Source organism: Micropterus dolomieu, linkage group LG01 (assembly GCF_021292245.1).
Source record: "Micropterus dolomieu isolate WLL.071019.BEF.003 ecotype Adirondacks linkage group LG01, ASM2129224v1, whole genome shotgun sequence".
NCBI lineage: Eukaryota > Metazoa > Chordata > Actinopteri > Centrarchiformes > Centrarchidae > Micropterus > Micropterus dolomieu.
Window position 1 is genome coordinate 27892608 of NC_060150.1, and position 22334 is coordinate 27914941.

The following is a 22334-nucleotide window of genomic DNA, read 5'->3' on the forward strand; positions in this document are numbered from 1 at the left end:
TTATCAACAATGTTAAAGATGCTTGGATTGATTCTTTCTGTCATCATAGAAGCTGGGACAAACTAATCTATCATAATGATCGTTACAGTATCTTTTCTTTGACATTGACATGTTATGACTACCACACCTAAATTTACACTCCAGGTTAACCTCAAATTGAAAGTGCTCCGGATTGATGTTTCCACTAGAGCTGAAATGATTAGCTGATTAATTGATTTATTGATCGACAGAAAATCTGCAGCTATTTTGAAAGACTGTCAAAACCGTTTGGTTCACTTTTGCAGTCATGTCAAACCTTTGCTTGTATCACCTTCTGAAATAAAATGAGGATTCACTGTTTCTTTTTTTTGTTTGTTAGTTTAATATCATTGTAAATGAAATATATCTTTGGGTTTTGGACTGTTTGTCTGGCAAAAACGAGCTATTGGACTCTGGGAAACTGATAAAAACATCTTTCACTATTTTCTGATAAAGTGGTGTCTGTTTTTGTCAAAAATAATAATTAAAACAGCAGTTACTTGCAGCAATTAAACCATCTATACCATAATAACCCTCATTCAAGAATTTATTTAACCAAATCCCTTTTGACTGATATTTACCATGATCATACAACAAGTTTAATATCTTTTTTAGGAACTACTGCTTAAATATACAAATGTAATCATTTTATTAACCTGATTAATTGCTCCCTAATTTGCCACATACAATACAGTTTGTTGTGTTTCTGTTTAGCTGCAACAAACTTGTCAGAAATGCCATATTACATATTACATATACATATTACAAGGCTGAGTGGAGAGTGTTTTTCCTTAAAGCAAAATGTGCAGCATTTGGGTTTAGATTTTGAGGCGTGAACAAATGACCCATATGTAAAAGAACAATGGCACACGTACCATGGAGACATATGAGTGGTAATAGATAATCTAGGTTAGCACTACTGACCTTGCTGTGTATCTGCGAATATATACACGTCCCTCTAACCTTTACCTCGGCCCCACCCTGCCTGTTTGCTGTTATCTATGTATGCTTCAGCCCCCCCGCTAGCACACCTTCATTACTGCCCCAGATAGTGGCATTGGCAACTTGTCACTTGTATTGATTTCTCTTAAACTGCAATTTACATGGATATTTGTGGGCGTCCTGAGGGCAGGCTGCAGCCTGGCGGACAGCCCCGGCGCCCTATCTCTCCTCTCTCTCCTGTCTCTGCCCCCCGGCCTGGAGTAAATGTTTCTACCACCACCACCCCCCCCCCCCCCCCCCCCCACCCCCACCCCCCCAAAAAAAGAAAAACGAGCCTCAAAGTCACTTTTCAATCTGACATCAGCAAGCAGATGCAAATGCATTGTTTTTTGCCTTTTTGGTTTATAGGGAAAATAACAGGATTTACAGCAATAGACCAATCTTTTGTAGTTTTTTTTTAGATTTCATCCACTCTTTTATTCAGTAACTGCACATGCAAAGACACAAGCTTAAGGAGAAAGAGCTAAGCAGCCTCAGAAACCAAACTCAAATAGTGTTTTTGATTAGGCCCTAACACATCTGCATTTTGTTTTCTCAGGCCTTGAAATATGTCAGGCACTACCATGGCGCCTCCTGCCAACACACACCTGACCTTCCACAGTAGAGGCCGAGGGAATAAAACAATAACCTCCAGCTAGGAAAGCCACAAATGCTTTCTGAAAGGCTCGACACTGCATTTTCACACACAAATGCCAAAATGTCACAATCTTCAAACTTTGCGGCCGCAACACTCTTGTCAGTAGAGTTTTTGCCTTCTGAGCTGAAGGTTACCTGCAACCTCCAAAAAGGATTTTCAAAACAAGAGACCACATAGTCACATATTTTGTCAGTAGGAGGCTGGTGTAATTATAAAGCTGCAAAACTGAACGAAATTTGACTCAAACAGTATGTCAGTGATGTATTTGGTGTGGGTTGTTACTGAGTATGTGCTAATTGAACAGAGTAATCTCCCTATGTGGACTCGTCAGTGACTTTAGAACAGAGTGAGGATGAGAGGGAATTTATTTCAGATCTATAATCCTGCAAGAAAATTATAAATCCCAAATCTCAGCAGACAAACAAGGAGAGAGAGGAGAAGGATTCATTCAACAGAGGACTCTGTGTGGAGTGAAGAATTTGTGGTTTTCCTCCTTTGTGTCACATTGCTCTGCTACTTCATCTTCATGTTGGTGGTGAGTTTGCAGCAGGGTGGCATGTAGTAAGTATGGAAACATTCCGCCGGCAGGGATAACTGTAGTACCCATAAATCCTTCGTGCTGCTAAACATCTAACCTGCTGAAGTGCCCTTGAGCAAGCATCTGTGTCAGGCTGACCACCCCCAGCACCCAGGGGTGCAGTGTGAAAAAGTGTAAGGTACAATTCAAAATGTACGAATGATTTAAAAAAAGCAGCGGGTGAATAAGGGGTGTGAGTTTGTGGGTGTCGCTGGTGATGTCACACCTCCCAGACAGCCACGATTGGACCCTAATTAGAAAGCTCGGCAGCAAAAAATAATAGATAGGCGTCCTGCATGATTGAATTCAAAGTGGCTGATGCCAAAATTTCTGCATAGGCGCGGAAAACTGTCGGAGAGGAGCGGAACAGGCAGGGCGCCGGTATCAGCGCTGCTGGGAGCTGCCACGCTGCGCTGCAAACGGTCTCTCCGTGATCTGAGGCGAGCTGGAGTTTCAGAGGTGATACAGGAACAGCAAGACGCGCTCACCCCCTCCCCCGGTTTGGGGGGATAAAAAAAAAGAGGGAGAGCCGAAAATACAGTCCGACTCTACGTCAAACCCGAGGAAGCTGCGTTAACGGAGAGCAACGGAGGCTGAAGCGAGACAAGTACAAAGGAGAGTCGAGCCGCCGAGTCCAAGTTATTCCTGCGCTTCGCTCCAAAGGCTGCGCTGATGGCATCCGTACTTGGAAACAGCAGCCGCGCGTCGGGGGCTCAGAGCGGCCAGGTCAAATGCAAGCTGAAAAGGAGAAGAAGGAGGCGATCGAAGAGAAAAGGTAAAACTTTAGTGTTACAACACTTCTTTCGTTTTCGCGTCTTATCTCTCCATGTGTGAGCAGAGGTCGTGCGCACCTTGGCGGGGCATCGGAGCGCACGGCAGCCCGGCCACCCTGCGCTGCTCCAGCGTATGGAGCTGCAGTCCGCTCTGCGGCGGCTTTAGTTCGCGCTGCTTGAAATTCTGAAACACTGAACGTAAAGAAATTATTTCTCTTAAGATTCGCCGTCGGCTTTAAATGACGCATCGTCTTGTCCTCGGAAAGTTTAGTTGCTGCTGCGTTTATTGTCCTTAAGAAAGCTCCATTGTCTCAAACATCTAAGTGGACACGGACACGCGAGACATTTGCTAATGCAAGTTTGAATGTGGGCTTATCAAGTAAAGCGGCTTGTGTTTCCTATTGAACTCCATATTTTTGATACATCCAAAAAGGACGCGATGCTGTCACCGAACACAGTTCCGAACTTCCTCACTGAAAAAAATACAGGTTTCTCCCACAATTTAAGTACGATTACTAAGTCAGTTTCCTTCAGGGACTTCATCTATTTAAACTGATATGTTAAAGCCTAACCAATGCCGCACTTGCACTGTAACAATACTGCAAGGTTTTTCAAGAAAGAACTTAAATGTCACTGCGGATACCATACTAAATCCTGAAACTCAATAGTGTTATTTCTGATAATTTCTCAGAGCTTATTTCTTTTTCTTTTGTCTTATATAAAAATATTTTTGCCTTATTAGAGGCACTCCAGTGCTCTGCTGTGCTTAACTCAAAGTCTCTCAAGTTTGATATAGACTGTTCTGGGCCTTCAAGGGAGGGAGAAAGGAGAAGAAAAATCTAGTTCTTCACTGCTTCAGAATAATATTGAATTTCCTGTCACTTTTATTATATTTGTGTATTTTTTGAATTAATTTTAAAATCTTTTTACTGCATAGAGTAGAAATGTTCCTAATGAAGCAGTGTCTGTCAAGTCAGTGTACTAAAATGCAGACATTCTGTAGAACAATTATTTCCGCAATCAAAATGAAAAGGACGCTGATTTCCAGTGACATAATAACAATGCAACCTTTTCTCTTGAGCCATACTGAAACAGATGCTGACCGGGGTTCATGGTAAACAAATCCCCTGTGTGGGTTTATGCCCTGCAACACGCATGGAGATGTACAGTTTATCTGCCAGTGATAACGTCACATTTATGCCGTCTATGCTTTTACCTGGAAAAAAGAAAAGCACTTTGGCTGATGGCACTTTTCCATCCCACCCCCTCTCACTTTGAGATTCTGTGATTTTTGTTTATTTTAAAATAGTCACACTTTTCTACAGATTATCGCTCATTGTTAAAATGAACCTGGGACTGCTGAGTAATTTTAAACCACCATATTTCTTATTGTTCCTCCCAGTGAAAGAATGGGAAACTGGCCTTTAAAAAAGATTCAGACGTTCAGAAGTTATTTTGATATGTCATTTGAAACTTGGATACTTAGGAAAGCCTAACCGCCTCTAAAGACATTCTCCCTGATTTAGTTTTCTTGATTCTGTCCTGAGGTATTTTGTCTAATTAACAGTAAGTTAACCTAACGGAAGCATTAAACACTTATTTGCTCTGGCACAGGCCACAAACACTCACAGAAATATGCTTTTTTTTCAGTCCCCATCATAAGAGAGCAGAGAAGATCTAAATAAAATAGTAATGGCATATTTATTTTTATGTATTTATACGTATAACAGAGGATAACACAACTGTTTGTGTTGTTTATGCTTGAATATACTGATGTGCCACCCTATTGCATTGCGGAATATGGATGAATGCTCGGAGCGTGTTGATGTATCCAACTGCAATTGAATGCATAACGAGCTCCTATGAACACTTTGCACTTGTCATCAAACTACAAACAGACAACTGCACCTCATTTCCATAACCTCTTGATTTTTAATAGCCCAAGTAATTGAGACAACGGAGACAATACATAAAATATAGTGCTGAGGCAAATGTATTTACATAATGGAAACGACAGAATTGGTTCCACAACATTAAGCATTGCATATGAGTATCACACAAACGCACGCACATTAGCTGACAGGCCTTCGCAGCGTGTTTCCAAACGGCTAATTTATCAGGGCTGCTGATTCATTCCGATAACACGGGACATTAGGGGCCAATTCGGGGGCCGCTTGCAAATGAACTGTGTCTCTGGGAAGTGCTGATGGCCGATGGACTCCTCCAAAGCTGCAGGAGGTGGGTTCACTGTGCTCCTGCAGCTGAAACGTTCAGTCAGATCTGTTCTTCCTGTTTGAATGTTTTTTGCTATGTGTTTTTTTGTTTGTTTGTTTTTTTGTGGATGGGTTGGGGTGTCCAAGGAGCTCTCAGAAATGCAGAATTTGTAAATGTTTCATAAACTGTCAAAGCAAGTGCACAGTTTATGACTGAAGGATTTTTTTCCACTACAAATTACGCAAAGCTGGATTGATCTTTTTTTTTTTCATCATTTACTTTCATCTAAAATGCCAACTGATCATCATCTTGAGATTTCACACAATTATCATTGTAGACCTTATGGCAAGAAGTCACAGAGGGATTATTACATGGCATTTGGGGCTTAATCTCTTGAAAAGGCTGAATATTATTTGTAGATAGACTCACTAAAACCTATGTGTGTATTCAAAAGATTTTAAGCAGATTAAGTTTTTTTCCTCTCTACAACTGGACTTAATTTGTGGATAGCTGTAGCGTGCAAAAACAAATAGCCACATGAATGAGATCAGCCAGGCTCGTCTCAGCTCAGGATTCCTAGATATCATCACACTTCGCTAAATTCACCATGATTATCATCCTCGTGTTGTACAGGTTACAGTTCTCCTGTCAGCTTCGCATTGTGTGGATGTGTTCCTCGCTCTGCATTTGTTTGTTCTCCCTAAGCACAGTGTTTGGCCAGTGTCATCACTCCTAGAAGGATTCACGGACACGTTGGCTCTTAATTAATCACAGCCTTGTGATTTAAGACTATGTCCCTCATGGATGTCGGTGCCACAAATAAAATTCTTTTGGAGGAGTGTGACAGGCCAATGATGAACAGGAACATCTGGGTGAACATAGCACGCGTCAACTGTCTGTAAAATCATACGTGTCAGTCATCAGTATAACACGACCTTTTTCTTCTTTTAACTGTGGCATATGTAAAACATATTCCCTGTCTTTTATCCACAGTGTTTTTTATGAACAAAAATAAGCACAGCAGAGATTTATAGACCAACATTATTTTTTACAACCACACTTATCACTCTCAGCGTACAGTACAGTATATCAGCATATCATCAGGAGAGCCAAGGGGGGAAATGTGAAAAACACAGAGTGTAACATAATTTATGTAGCAATTACTGTTTACGCTCACGTTCCTAGCGAGGTGGCGGCAGAGGGGTCGAGTGTGGGTTGTCGGGGTGGTGATAAAAGTTGAGGCGGAGGTGCGGGGTGAGTGTTGGGGCGGTGGAAATGCGGGACAGGATAGAGGATGAGGGTCATTGCATCTGAGCCTCCCGTTCTGGTGAGGCAAGGGGGCCACCGGCGGAGACATTAAAGTCGATTGGCGTTGAGCCCCTCGATGCTCTCTGAGGGCTGCTCGGACTGTCTGGCATGCAGCTGCACAGAGGAGGGAAGTGTGAATACGGTATACAGTATCATCCGCTTCCCTGTTAAAGCTGGTGACAGTGATACAGGCTGCGTCGAGGTGAGGGCAAAAGCTCAGGTCGGGGAGCAGAGGCTGAGAAAGACAGAACCTCCATAAGGATCTTTCTGTTTTTAACAAGTCGAAACCCTGTGTTGGTTAAACCAGCCCGGAATGTTTCTGCATTCAAGAATTTGTCATTACTGGTTGCTGCTCTTGACACTAAACTCTCAGTAATTGTTACTGAAAGCCTTGTATTTCCAAAATGGTATGTGTTGTAATGTATTTAAGTACAACAATAGTATCTTTGTTAGTTTGTAGTTTGATGACCTGCATTTTTAAGTATTTTTTCATCCTGTAGAGGAGCATGAAATGTAAAGTGGCTAAATCGAGCTTGTGACAGCAGTGTTAGCAGTATTTGAAAACTAATAGACTGTGGAAAATATCCCGTTAGTTTCCTCTTGTCACCTCTCTACCTTGCCGTCTATTAGGATAGTTTGTCTTTGCTGGTCAGGCTTTGCAAACGTCTTGAAACGTCTTTTAATTCCGCACAGTCAAAAAAAAAATCTTTTCAAAACAGTTATGCATTTATAAGCTAGTGGGTAAAGCATGGAAATGAAATGCAAAAAAAGGTTCTCAGCCAGAATGGAACTGTGGTGACATGCTACCAGGACAGCCCCCCCCCCCCTGCAAAATAATTGCTTGTTTTTGACGGATAATTTGGTTTCTTTGTCATGTAAAACCTGTTATGCTGCTAAAATTGGCCTCACGAGATACATCTTATGAGACTCTTTGAGAGTCTTTGTAGCTTTGAGTTTGTAATTGTGATGAAGTTACGCTAAAGTCCTTTTTTTATGGGGGGGTTCATATCATTTTATCAACCTCCTAAAAGTCCAAGTTTAATTGCAGTTGCAAAGTTTTTTTAAGCAACAAGAGAGTTACAAAGAAAAAAATGGATACAAATGTACATGCAGGACAATTGCCACATGGTGTCTTTTAGCCTAACGATAGCATCAATAAAAAGCTAGATGTGTGTAATAAAAGACACAGTAAAAAATAGTCAGGGAAACCCGCACTGAGATCTGAGTGAAAAATAGTTCACAGTCCAAATACTTTATGTGGAGTCTGTAGTGGAGTGCTGTTGTTCACTGTGGTGCATTGTGTGGTGCAGTTCAGATGAAAATGAGAGCTGTGAAGTGGAAGAGCCTGATCTGTGTCTGGCTGTTATTTCATTCATTTTTAGGATTATTTTTAATCTAAAGTGTTTAGTAATGACAGTTTTTCTTATGCTTGGTGCACAACCAGCGCAACATCACCTGTAAACCTGCACGTATGCACCGTAACGGAAGTATATTCTCTGCAATGGCCTAGATTTACATTCAGTATTCATTCATAAATAAAATCCTAGTGCAGCAAGACACAGACAGGAAGAGGACTTAAATAAATGCACATCTTGCTCGGTCTTGCAAATTACCCATGCCACCAATTTCCCAATGTAGGTTTAGTCACAGCAGGAGGGTAGTGACTGGTGCTGGTTTGTTGGGACAGCCCAATGTCACACAGCCTATGTGTTGTGGGAGGGAAAGAGATTTATTTCACAGATGTAAAGCTCTAGTTTTAGCCCTGAAACATTTCTGTCACATTTGTTTGTGTTTGTGCTGATAACCGCATTAAGAGCTGCGACGGAAACACCGCTGGCATTTATGAGGTTAATGAAGGTCAGTGCCAATGGAAACGGCGCGGCGCTCCTCTGTGTGCGCATGCATGGCTTTCTGAATTTACAGGCACTTCCTGATTAAGGGTAGCAGCGGAGGAGTCGGCGGTTTAGGACACAGCGTCCTCTAACTGACTGAACGTTTAGCTGAGGGGGGGAAAAAAGGTTATTCTACTGACTGTGGTCTCTTGAGTACGGCTGATAAAATGACCATGGAAAAGAAATAGCGCAACTTTAGCACATTAGCATAATTAGTAATTACCTCGTAATAGTCCCTCATGGCTTTTTGGAGCTTGGCAGTGAGAAATTGTGCTTAAAGTTCAGGCACAGAAAACAAATTCCACGCCAAAACGTCTCAATAACACACGCACAAACACACACACGAGCTGTGTAGAGCCTCAGTCAGGTTGTGCAGAAAATGACTCACAAACATCAAAAGCACAGATGCAGATTTGAAAAATTCAGAAGGTGACACTTAAGTTAATTAGTCTGTTGTTTGGTGACTCCCACAGTTGGAGAGATAAGGGTATTACTCACATCACAAATAACTTGTTGCACTTGTTGCTATGACAACAAAACACAGAAATGTAATAGTTACTCGTGTGCTGCGCTCCATCAGTCTGTCCACAACAGCTTTCAAAACAATAACTGAAATACAATAATACTTTAGGGGAGACATTCGAGAAGTGTTTTATTGCAGTGTAGTTTCACAGTAACTAATGTATGTGTTGGTGCGGTGGGAATTAAGCTCCAGAGTGTATCAGATGATGCGTCTGATTTGTCCGGGTGTGTGTTTTCCCTGTGTGGGTATGTGTACAGCACGAGCTGGAGTGCTGCCGTTCCCAGCAAACTGTCAGTCCCCATAAACAGAAACGCGGCACAGCAAGTCAGCAGCATAATCGCTTCCTGTCAGTGTTTGTGTTTCTGCAGTCCACTAGACAACGCAACATGAGAGAGTTGATGGCGTAAAAGCACGAGGGAAGCTGCCGAGTAGCGTCTCTCAAGAGATTTTGAGGTGGCTTTGCATGTAAGGGACAAAGTCAAATCAAAGCGTAGCCCTTTCAGTGCTGTTTGAATCACAGCTGCAATAATATGTGACTTTGTATGACTTGCATGTCATGTCAGGCGTCCCGTGAACAACAGTGTCAACATGAAAACGTCTTTGATGTTTTTGGGGCAACAAGTTGAACTATTAAGTGATTGCTTTATCCAGGTGTACCTTCTTTGTTCATTTACAGTCTCCAGCAGCACTTCCCAACCTCTTTTTGCTTGTGACCACTTATTTTGAAACAGGGCTTTGTTTGTTATTTGATTTATTGATCAATCTGATGATTGTTTTCATGATTAATCCGTTAATCAAAAAGTTTCTAATTAATTTTCTGTCAATCGACAAAAATTAATGATGTTTTAATGAAGATTATTTAATGATCATTTGAAGCAAAGTCTTCCGATCCCTTGACTCATGGTGCATGTCTGAGTTGTCGGGGGTTTAATCAAAAAGTGATTCTCCCTTCTCAGACTGTTGCATCGCTTTAAGGGGCGTATATATCAAGAAAAAAGGAAGAATTTGAGAAAAGTCAGAGAAAATAAAGATTGGAAAGAATTTAGTGTAGTGTATTCTTTTGTTTCCCCTTCAGTTCATCGTGTACAATGGTTTCAGGAGCTATTCAACAGAAAAGATGAATGCTACTTAAAATAGAAAGGTATGTAAATCTTTGTATTGTTAATCCCACTTAAAATTATGTCCAGCTTCCTAGATGGAGACCTGATGATAGATAATATTGAATTTGCATCTTTACTACTACCTTACTTTCGGTGTTCAGTTCCAGAATCCTTTTAGGGGAATAACAACTGTAGATGTAAATAAAAAAATTATCAGAAAAACATGCAGAGTGTCTGCAGTCTTCCTCTCAGGCTGCATACAGTCCCAGTGACCTCCACCAAGAAGGTAGGGCAACCCGTATGTAGCCTGACAGTCGAAACCCGGGGCAAAAATATCCGCAACAGGACTCCTCACAGCTGCTTTATGAAGCTAACTGCTTGTAGTGCATTTGGATTTTGAGAGCTGGACTAGTGTGAGGACTTTGTTTAGAAAGATTTTATTATGACATTTGAGCTGAAACTATAAAATACATAAAATGTCACCCTTGATTTGCTCCAAATGTAAAATTTAATTTGAGTTTAAACATATTTTGTGGGTGCTTTGAGAATTACACGGTTTCTTGTTGTCTTATTTGTGCAGATTTAGCTGCTGCAAAAGCAGCACAATCATTTTGTGAATTCTCCCCATCAGTTTTGCTGTGGATTTAAGGCAGCTGATTTGATTAGGTTTTTTGTTTGTTTGTTTGTTTACTTTTTACTATTTTAGCATGCTATCTGGACAAGCTCTCACATCTAATCTGAAGTCCCGCCAATAGCGTGGAAGCGCCCCACACATCATGGTGGCAAAACATTTCTCCAGTTTATGATCCTAATTAGCTCTAACTGTGCCATCATTCCCTGAGTCATCATGCCTGGAGAGTGGCCAGATCATTTGACGGTCCGCAGTTTCACACTTTCCTTATCCCTCTCCTCTCTCTCTTCCTCTCTTCTCCTCTCTCTCATTTTCGGTCTCCCTCCCTCCCAACCCGTCTCTCATTTCAGCAGCACACACACTCTGTTATTGTTGTCCTCCGGCTTCCTTGTGCGTATTCACAGCACGGTAGCAGCTCCTGTGAAAAGGGACATATTTCATAAGCAGAAAATAGCTAAAGAAGGTGTTGGAATTTGTGCACCAAAAAAAGCTTTTTTGCCGTTTCACAAACTGAGTCGGCCATAAAATGTGTTTTTACTTTTTAGAGCGCATTTGAAACTTAAAAGTCACAAAGACATGAATGCCTTTAGACAGCACCTGATCAGCTGGCAGTCTCTGCACTGGTGATTCTCAGTCACTTAAAGTTCTGCACTGATGTCATGCTTCAGCCTCATGACAGCACAACTACCTCGTCTGCTGTGCTGACATAGCAAAGTTAACACTGATACCCCGCCTCAAATGGAATAATGAAATTGGATGAAGCAGCTTAACCGCACACCGTCCCTCCTCTCACCATCGGACTGGGTGCCTATTTGAGATAACGTTAATGAAGGGACTTTAGCCAAGAATAGACACGTCTTATTGCTGGAGGGGGAGGGGGGCGCTAACAGCATTTATTTCCATTAATAAGATGGAGCATTTTACAAGAGGGCCTCTCCCGAGGGCTCTCTCCGGCGGTCGGAGTGAATCCTACACCTTCACAACCTCCAAACGAGTTCATATCGCCAGGCGGGCGCGTGGAGACACTCTGCAGCATGTCTTCTCTCAAAGAAACTTGTCTTAACCTTGACGTGGCTCCACACAACTTGGACTGAAGTGGACACTCAATCACCATAATCACTGCTGTCCATCCTTGATAGAACTTTTTTAGGTCATTAATATGAATCGGAGCAGCTAGAGGACTAGTTGACAGATAGCATGGCATGTATGAGTTATTTTCAAATTCTTCAGTGTAATTGAACATTAGCCTACAGGTTATAATTATAACAGTGGCAGATTTTCTACTTAATTGTGTGGGGGGGGGGGGTCCATGCTTTCAGACAGCAGGAGACAAAAACAGGTTTCTCATAGCTCAACAGAAATTATCCATTTCGCTAGCTAAAATGACAACTGTTGTCAGCACTTTTTATTAACTGTAGCTAGCTAGCCAATTAAGCTAACTCATGAGTTGGTTCAAAGTGCCACCTCCAGTGGACTTTTTAATGTTTCCAGCTGACTTGTTTTTTCATAGGGACACTGTAGGCTACAAGGGTGTTAAATATGCACTTAACGGCAGTATAGATGATACCATGCTAAAAGACTGAACTACAAGAAACAGTTAGCATCCTCATTAGTTGATGAACCATGTAGAAGATATGGAAATAAAGAGGCAGAAATGTTCTTGTATCGCAGTGAAGAGGTAGTTAGTCCTACGCAAAACTGAGGTTATATTTAAGCTTTATAGTTGAAACAGTATTTTTGACTTTTATAATAGAAAAGGCTTTTAGGATATCTATAATATATAATTTTGTAAAGCGAATAATGACTTTGGCTATGGGGTGCTGAAGTTTAAACATCCCTAAAACCAATAAACACAACGCCTACACTCTAATAAAGTGACATCCAGGACTGTCTCATGGAGAAATACTAACGTTACACAGTGGGTGTACAAGCCTTGGACGTGACGCTTGCTTCGTTAGGTTACTTCTGCAGGTAGTACGCTCATTAGCCAGGCATGCTAAAGCTTGAAATCATTTTGCTCTTGTGTTTTTGGTTTTTGAAAGGCTGAAAATAAAGACAGTCCTCTTTACGTATAGGCGTGCCTTGTTACAGTTGCAAAGCTATGATAGCCTAATCACTGAGGAGAGGTTTAGCAAATCACTTGTGCCTTTTACATGATTTGTAATAACACCATGATGATGCTATATAACCACAACGGATTATAGCATCATATGATCAGTGGTAGCATTATGGGCAACTCTACATTATCTCTTTGTAGTAAAGAGGTCTGCGTCATGAACTCTGTTACAATGCCTGTGTACTTAATGTTTTCTGGCACTATGATACTTTTACCCAACTCAAGGGGTCAAGAGCAATTTTCTTCGCCAGTATGTAAATATATCTGATTGTGGTTGATTTGTAGTAAATGGTAAATAAATGTTTTATCCAGTGCACATTAGATCCTTGTGGCTGATGGAACTGCTTAATGGCAGATTAGTGCATTGATAATGATGAGTGCACACGTGAGCTTCCATGCTGCTTGATTATTCTGCTCACACGCGAGCATTAAATAACAGTTTTCCCCCCTCTTCGCCCTATAGTAAATCCTCTCTCATCCATCGATTCTGGCATCCTTTAGGGGCTACTTGTAGGAGAGACCGACAGGCTTATCTTGCAAATCCTTTAAAAGGTATTTTTTTTAAATCTTTGCCTGCATTAACTCTGTCTGATGTTCCGCGTATCACCACAGAGTCAACCGGCGATGGGCGAGTTGGAGTTTTATATACCTCTGGGCCGATCCGTGCGATATGTGAAGTCCTGTTTTCCAAGTTGCTTAACAGTCACACAGCGTGGTGTTTATTTTTCCTCCTTGCCGCTCTGATTTTGATTTGTACAGCTTGAAGTGGTGGACCGTAATAGATGTGTTTGCATTTGCCGAAAAACTGAGAGTTCCAATCACTCATCCATTGCCTTTGATAGCTCAGGGTGTATTTGGCTTCGCCCAGATAAGGCCTGAGTATACATAGAGTCTGATTCAGTTGAATTGTTTGTACACACACGGTGCTTTGGCATTGGTCTGCTTGGATGGGCTTTGGCATGATGGAGAATTTCATCCCCATTGCCCTCCTCCCCCTCCTCTACCTCACTGACAATCCCACAGTGGTGCTTTGGGGCTGGAGCTGTCGGTTAAGGGTGAAGGGTGCATAGGACCTGAGGCTATGAATGTTGCCTTGCGTAAAGGACAAAGAGAGAGGATGTCTCTGGGTTGAAAGAGTCCCTGAAATGCTGGCACAGTTGAACCTACACAGCCACCATTCCAAATTTAGATACAAGGTATATTGCGTAAGTCCCCACAAGAGCTGTGCCTCCAGTAAAAACATCCCAATTTCAGTGTTTGGTGTGGAAATACTCTGCTGTACATCTGAAGAGAATCAGTCTTATCAGCTACTCAAACAGCTTTGCCTCAGTTCATCTTGCACCTGTCTTCCATGTCTCTGAATAATGATGGGAAATACAACAACACAAACAGCTTCAAATGTCCTATATCTGCTAGCGATGTATACAAATATGAATACATTATTCAGACAGGAACAGACTGTACAAAGAGCTTCCAAATTTTTGTAGTAACCGTCGCTAAAAAGCAAGGAGGTGTGGAAAGTTACGTATTTAAACATTAAGTGAGTTTTTCCATCAGTTTTCACCAGATTAGTTGGGCACATTTGTCGGGATTCAGTTTAACTAATGTTATACAGGTGTTACTTTTACCCATGTTCAACTATTGAAGCCTGGCATCTTTGATCACGTAACAGTAGAGCCTGAAGCAACACGGCCAGGTGAGTCTTTCAGATATTTAACAGCTTTTTTAATTTTTGGAGATACTCCAAACCATCTTTATTGTCATCTGGACCTCCTTCCATCACATACACAACTGTCAGTTTAATGGAAAAAACTAAACCATATAAAATGGGCCAGTGCAACCCTGACTTGTTTTCTGCCATTGTTACCTCATGTATTACCTCTATTTCAATCCAGACCATTAAAGTGTCTATAATCTATTTGTATATTAACAAAATCAAATGACAATCTGAAAACAATGTGACAATGTGAAAGGGGTCGCTCGTAGTGATGAACCTACAGAGAATTATTGGCCGAATCTGCAGCTCCCCTCAGCTTTACAGAGCTTTATAGCGAGTTTCAGCTTATTGTTTAGCTGTTGGCCCCACTGTACAACTGTACTACCTGCTCAGCATCACACGGCAGACAGACACAGTCAACACAACAGAGCATTTAGCAACTAAAGAGTCAGATATTTCCCTCAGGAGTTGGTAGAGACCAAAAACAGAGCTAAAAGAGAGTGAATATTGGACTCACCGGGGAGACATAAATGAATGTTGATGAATGAGTGTTGCTCTGTAAATGCTGGATGTGTAAATAAGCAAGTGTTTGCCAACAAGTTCATCATGTCTACTTATAAGGTGATAATATGTCCATGTTGTATTCACAACTTGTTTTTTTGTTTGTTTTTTTAGTGGTGTGGTTTAAAGAAACCATTGTGTTTTAGTATTTATATGTATTAGGTACATGGCTAAAATGTTGCTTTGTATATTTTGTTGGCAGCTAAACTTATTTATATTTGCATAAGGAGTATAAACAGCAGTAGAGAACAATTTAACACGCAAAAAGGTGCAATCTAGGCGATGCCTGTCAACGTACAGCCCATTTCTGCTTTAAATTCAAAAACAGATTTTAATACAAAAATTTGTGTGACATAAACAGATACATATATGAATAGTAGCTTGTGTTACACCCGTTGTATACTGTACAGTACAGGTGTTATCTTTCCATACCTGCCATTACAGATGATGAAGATGCTGAAATGGATTGTAACAAAATGATAACTACAGGGTTTTGTTTTTGAACTGCTGCATGTGTGAGTAGCCAGTAGTCTGACGAATCATTACATTTAAGATAGGGTTAGCGCTTTCCAAAATACAGATAATTTCCTAAATGTCCTGAAACAATAAGTGAAATCAAACTAAATATTGGTTGTATTGTTCGCAGCACACCAGGGTTCTCTCACTAAAACAACAGTCGGGCTCTGAGCTGAATTCAAACTTGTGCTGCAGTAAAGTCAGTGTGGCCCGTCGGCTTGCAGCGGAAGGGGAGAGTGGCAACTGGGTTTAATGATAATAGCCCTGACGATAGCAATGATAATCCCCCTGCTATTCCTGCTGACTGCAGAGAGCCCGAGCTTTGTTCTCCTCTCCCCCTATTAGTGTGATGGAGGTTCATTTTAATTTGAATGGACCATCAGTTGGATAAGGAGAGAAGTGCTCACCCGCTCGTGTACGTGCGCAGACTTGTGTGGAAGTGAAATCGAGCATGGAGAGAAAAATGGGCGCATGGAAGGGTGCCGGCACATGCATGTACAGACACACACAGACACACACACACACACTCACATACACAAACACAATGTCTATGCTCTCAAACAAAGACACAACAATAGAAAAGTGCCCGCTGGTCAGTCTGGTGACCTATCTGGGCTTCAGGTGCTATTATCTTCCTGGCACCTGTTCCAGGAGAGATTCTCCTAACTGTCAGCCACAGCTGAGGCTTGAAACACCAAGATGGCAGACAAAGAAGTCTTCAAATAACACAGGCAGCCATTGGACACAGGAACAGAGAACCATGTTGCTCTCTAACGTAACCATTATATTTATTGAAATTTTGTTTCCGATCATAACTTTATCATGATAGCCACATTCTACATTAATGTGTCAGCTACTGTAGGAAAAATGTACTTTACTGTATGTAGTATGTTCTGTAAAACTCTGTAAGAAAACATCCTCACTGAGAGAGATATCTGCTTTAGCTGACCCTGAATTTATACTAGTTCCCCGTGGCACACTTAAGAGTTTGTACAGTCTCAGCCTGGTCTTGAATGGGCAGATAGTATAAACAAGGCTCAGCCTTGGCTCTCTCTGTGTGGGTAGTTTGTCATAGCTGTGACTTCAGGGCTATCTAAATAGCAGCAAGCGGGTGCGTTCATCATCACATTCATCCTTACCAGGGTGAGAGATGGATGCCCTACCAGTCCACCAGGTCATGAGTTATCACCCACCAGGGGCTGCTGGTTCATTCAAAGGTCAAAGGACTATTTGTCTTAAGGCAAGTATGCCTGTCTGTTTGAGCCCTCTGCTGTGCGCACACACACACACACACACACACACACACACACTCATGCTCCCACTCATAGCCACAGTCATTTACCTGGGGACTCCAATTCCTGCATGTATTTATTATTTTACTTTATTTTTCATATTGCCATGTTATACCAAGTTCACACGCTAATCACACACAAGAGGAGCAGCAGCCTGTTGCACCAACTGTATGTAAATTCAAACATAGCCCTGTAACGTAAATTATTATTAAGTTGTGATTTATGCATTATTTACATAAAAGCGGTTGCCACACAGAGATAAAATTATGACATAAATAGTTGCACATGCCCCTGGGTAGGAGTAAATCATAAAATGTCACAGAATTATACTATGTAAAGGTAAAACATAATTTTTTTTTGCCACACGGCATAATTGTTTATCATTTTGCAGCACAGTAATCCAGGAGAGTCCTAATGATACTTCAATATCAATCTAGCTTATTACGATGTACTACGATGCCAAGTGGTTAGTGGCTGCCAGAAAGCTAATGTTCATGGTAAGCATGCCGATGGAACTATATTTGATCATTGCTTGGCCACTTGTGCTAGTTATAACTTTACGTCAAAACTAGTTAGGTTCTGACCCAAGCAATCGTGGTGCCACCAATTTTAGCAGCTGATTTAGTTACAAGCTAACTATTAATTACTAAGCCTCTAGTGTCGACTTGACACCCTAACTTAGGAGAGATCTTACACGTAGCTGGTTCAACCCAGTCCAAGTGAATAACGCCACAAACCAGCCTCGCTAAATTTTACCAAATTGTTTATGAAGTCACTGGCCCACCAAAAAATAGTAACAGCGCCCTGTAAAACGTGCATTTTATATTTCTGTCAGAATTAAACTAGATATAACTTGCTAATTAATAAAATTTTGAGTCTTTTTTTGAGAATTTTGAGTTTTTACACTGATCAATACTAGTACTAATACTTCCGTGGACAGTCCCTGGTTTGAGTGGCCTGTCTCCGTCTGGAGCTGTCCCCGTTTTGAACTGTGTGTTAATCATAGACTGTATAAGTTGTTTACAGACCTGAAATTTTACATGGCCAGAAAGACTGGACAGCAGAGCATCGTCCAGTCTCTTTACGACTACAGCTGTTTTTATCTGGATCAAACAGACATAACGTGCAAATAAACATGACTTTATGTCCATGGTAATAGCAAAGGTAGGTCTTGGTGAATAATCACAATTGTGGCCAGATAATTGTTTGCAGTTTATAGAGTAACCAGGCATGACATTTACATTTGATTATTGGCAATAATTGAAGCCTGTTGTTGCCGACGGACTATGTGTTTGTTAGGCCTATGTCTAATATCCTTGTTTATATTTGGAAAACGGAATGTAGCCTATAATTAACATGATTTACTGCTGAGTTATATGTAAAATAAACAAGATCTCTTTTGCAGTTATCGTTATGACTCTACATTATTTAACTTGCTGTGTACCAACCAGTCCAGTCCTTTTTACCTGTTGAAATACCTTTAAATGGCCAATACAACCCAAGTATTCTACTTGCCAGAAAGTGATTGCAGCCTGTACTTATTGACTGAAAGGTTATTTGTGCCTCAAAATGACTTGATTTCATTCAGAAGAATTATATTTGACAGATTAGAAAACCGAAATTGTCCCCCTTTTTGAAATTTCATATATAATAACACATAATACATTTTTTACATACATACCACTAAACCAAAAATGTCCCCAGTTTTCACTGCACATATCTGGTCACTTTAATCAATACCACTCTCTTATCTGTCCAACTATACGGCTACCACCAGCAGCCAGTTAGCTTAGCTTAGCATAAATAGTAAAATTAGGAGGAAACAGCTAGACAAGATTTCAGGAAGTTACTGCTCCTCAGAATATAACCTGGCACTTACTCCCCCATAAACAGATTAAACAGGCGAGATATACAGTAACATGGTAATTAGTGAGCTTTATGGGTGCTGGTGGGTGGATTTTGTAACTGGACATTGGACAGTTTCCGCCAGTTTCACGCCTTCTTGCTAGGCTTAGCCTACTGGCTGGCTTTAACTGTATATTTGCTGCACAGATATGAGAGTAGGGTCAATCTTTTCATCTAACTCTATTTTCTAAATCTGCTGGATGTGCCATTAGCAACAATTAATCAAATCAATTTAGTGATTAAGCGCCCTTGTTCTTTGTTGTGCATTATCAATAATATATGCAGGTGTCAAGGTGTCATATGAACAATCCTGTATCAACAAAGAAATTAGTAGTATGTGTCATTTCAAACATATGAGATTACTATAATATTGGAATTTAAGGCAAAAATCCTTCACGTCTAGGGCACACCTAGAGCATAAGGACAGTAGCCTGCAACCTTCTTCATCAAAAGGCTGTTCAGCTCTGTTGTACATTATTGTTGTTGTTGTTGCGGTTGCACACTTACATTACAGAAGAGGAGGAAGCAGAAACAAGCAGATGTACTGTAAATCAGCTGAGGGATACACGACAATCATCTTTTTCAGTACAAGTTAAATATTATCACACTGTCATCATTCACAGAGAGCTGCATTGATAATCATGGTTTCTGCACCACTTTTTAACTATCAGTAGCAAATTTGTTTTTATTCTTCTATGAAAACATCAGAGTGCAGAGCTTTAATGTGTAACAAGGAGAACAATAGTGCGATTTTCATTCAAACACCGTTGTTACAAAGGGCTTTACAATTACAAGCTGAACGCAGTAATGAAAATATGAACTCCCAACAATAATGATCAAAACATGTACACATAAACAGATTAGCTTTTACCATCTCCCACAGACCTCCTGGCTGTGAGTTGGAGCAGTGTTATGTAATGAATTGGAGGGTGTATGGATTGGCTTTTTGTTCAAACTAGAGAACGCATTATCATTAGTCTGGGTACAGTAAAGAGCCAGCCAACCCTGAATCGTGAATAGATTCATTGTCTTTCATTTTCACTCATTAGACTCCTATAATGAAGACTGGTTTGCTCCTAGCAAGAATTTACCTTTTTAACAGGAGACACTTTACTCAGCCACTTACATCACCTGTTCAGATAAGATAAAATAACATGAAACTTTAATGATCCCTGGGGGAAATTGGAGTGCTGCAGCTGCAGCTTGTATAAATGGATATAGTGAAGAAAAATAGGATTATCATATGAGTATCACAGAGTGTGGAGTATTAAATGAGCCCAGACCAGCAGTTTCAACATGAAAAGTTAAATAGGCATTGATAAATGAAGTAACAAAAAATTGTTAATTATTGCATTATCATGGTAAGACCATAAAACAGCAAGAATTGCAAAAAATTGGGTTTGGTATTAAAATGTCCCTATGTAGCATTCATAACGGGTGTGTAAACATAACAGTATAACATATTAGAGCTATATGAAATCACTTATGTATGGTATTTTTTAAAACGGTTTTAAACCTGTCTGCGAGTGATGTGTACATTTGTATAGTTCATGACTATACATAAATATCTTACAATGTGCTATTCATAAATTGATTTTGAAAATACACTTTACTTTAGGTCCCTTTTTCGGGATTATTAATGGTTAACAAATACGTTACATTAAAATTAAACATATTTGTAAGTGAGTATGCTTTGATGAATAGTTTTAATTTTTATAGAAGATCTATAAACAGTTTTAAGCAACAAAATTGATACAACAGTATATGACAAACATCAAACATTCTGGGGCACATAGTATGGTGTCATGCATTTGTCAGGATACATGCACTAATTAAGAAATCATCGCAGCTGGATTTTCAGTTTTTGTGCGTGAAAGTAGTCCCAGTAAATGAACTGAAATAATCTGACTTTTCTGTTGTCCGCTCCTCATCAAAACAGCTCCAGCTTCCAGGTTGAAGTCCTCCACACACCTGCTTGTTGTCCGTCGGCTTTCTTGCCAAGATGGTAATCTCATCCTTATTGGCTGCTCACTTGGCCAAACTCCAGCGATGCCCATTATCGTGCTCTAAGCAGGTGCTGAGACGTATCGCTCCTTGATCACAATGCAGATTTGCGCCGAGCACACGTCGAGCAATCCATTTTTCAATTTGGTCTCCTGCCTCAGATAAATTAACAGATGTCGATTGATTTTCCTTCCTGTGCAACTGTGAGCCTTGTTTACACCTGACAGCCAGGGCGTTATACCTGAGTGGCTGTTTGAGACGAACGCACGTTATAATTAGCGTTTTTTTAATAAGACTGACAATTGGCAGGAGACTTAGTAGGCAGTTACTGTGACATGTTTTACTTTTCTTACCTCATTCTTAAGCTAATCAACAGATTGCTTTGTGAAAGACGAGGTGTTGCAGTTAGAAGGCAGAGCTGTAAGAGCTGTCTCATAATTACTTACACAAATATGTATGTGCATACAAACACTCTTCCAAATTATATCCCAGTGATCTGGTATATATTATCAATTATATAACATTAGAATACAGACATTACTTTTCTTCCACTGGATGCCTTAATCACACTAACAACAGCACAGCAAAAACTTCATTGTCACTCATCACACCCTGGAGCCTCACTCTCAACTTGACATGATCACAGGGCCCCCCAGCGTTTTCACAGCCATCTATGTTCACCAGCTGGTTATTATTGCTAAAAATAAGCTTATAAAACTGGTGTAGCCTGGCACCATCACACCCTAATGACGGGAGTCAAGTGGCGCGCGGCAGATATGCCCTCACATGCGCGCTGTCACAAGCCATTTAATTGAACTTGAGAAAATGGGAGCCGGCGTTGTTTTGCTCTAACCACCCCCCCCCCCCCACACACACACACACACACACACACACACACTTTCTCACCACACACACACACAGACCTTCTCTCCCCTTGGAAGTCGTTACACACTAATATGCCGTCTTTATTGCCATCATCTCAGTGATCATGATAGTTTTCACATAGTGATGATCTGATATTATCTCCTCTATGTTCCCTGTTCAGGTTACTCGAGCTATATTCACTGTTATGTGGCGAAGGAAAACACAGGTGTATTAATTGATGCTCATAGAAGGTTAACAAGTGGCACTGTTTTGATGTTAGCAACTGTCAAGCAAACTTTAACCTGAAAATTTGGTTTCAAACGGTAGGTGTTTCTCTATAACATTAAATATTTACTACTAATAAGCAACAAAGTGAGTAAGTAAAGGGGCAAAAAGACCTTTAGTTATATAAGAGCTTTACTAACACTCAAAATCTCAGCTGAAGTGCTAAATGCTAAATCAAATTTGACTGACAGTGGCCCGGCAACTTAAGCAAACGACTGTCATCAGATTTTGATTCAAATGACACTTAACTCTGATTAATGCAATATGTGACATCACCTTTTTCCAAGTGAACACCACCCACTTTAAACCAGTGCAGAAATCTCTTATGTGAAATAACCAAAACTGTTCTTTTTTGTTAGGCAGAAAATACTGTATTCACATAGGACCGCATTGCTCGTA

General features: G+C 40.6%; 2 protein-coding genes across 4 annotated transcripts in view; one reads left to right on the forward strand and one right to left on the reverse strand.

Moving 5' to 3' along the window:
• Positions 1-22334, reverse strand: part of LOC123979218 (WD repeat-containing protein 37-like) — a 1096407-nt gene that overhangs the window by 900830 nt on the left and 173243 nt on the right. The gene's annotated exons all lie outside the window — the stretch shown is intronic.
• adarb2 (adenosine deaminase RNA specific B2 (inactive)) overlaps positions 2829-22334 on the forward strand; it is a 171363-nt gene continuing 151857 nt past the window's right edge. Inside the window, exon 1 of the mRNA XM_046048636.1 lies at positions 2829-3009. Within this exon, the coding sequence (XP_045904592.1) occupies positions 2907-3009 (103 nt within the window). The 5' untranslated portion in view covers positions 2829-2906. The remainder of the gene's footprint in view (positions 3010-22334) is intronic.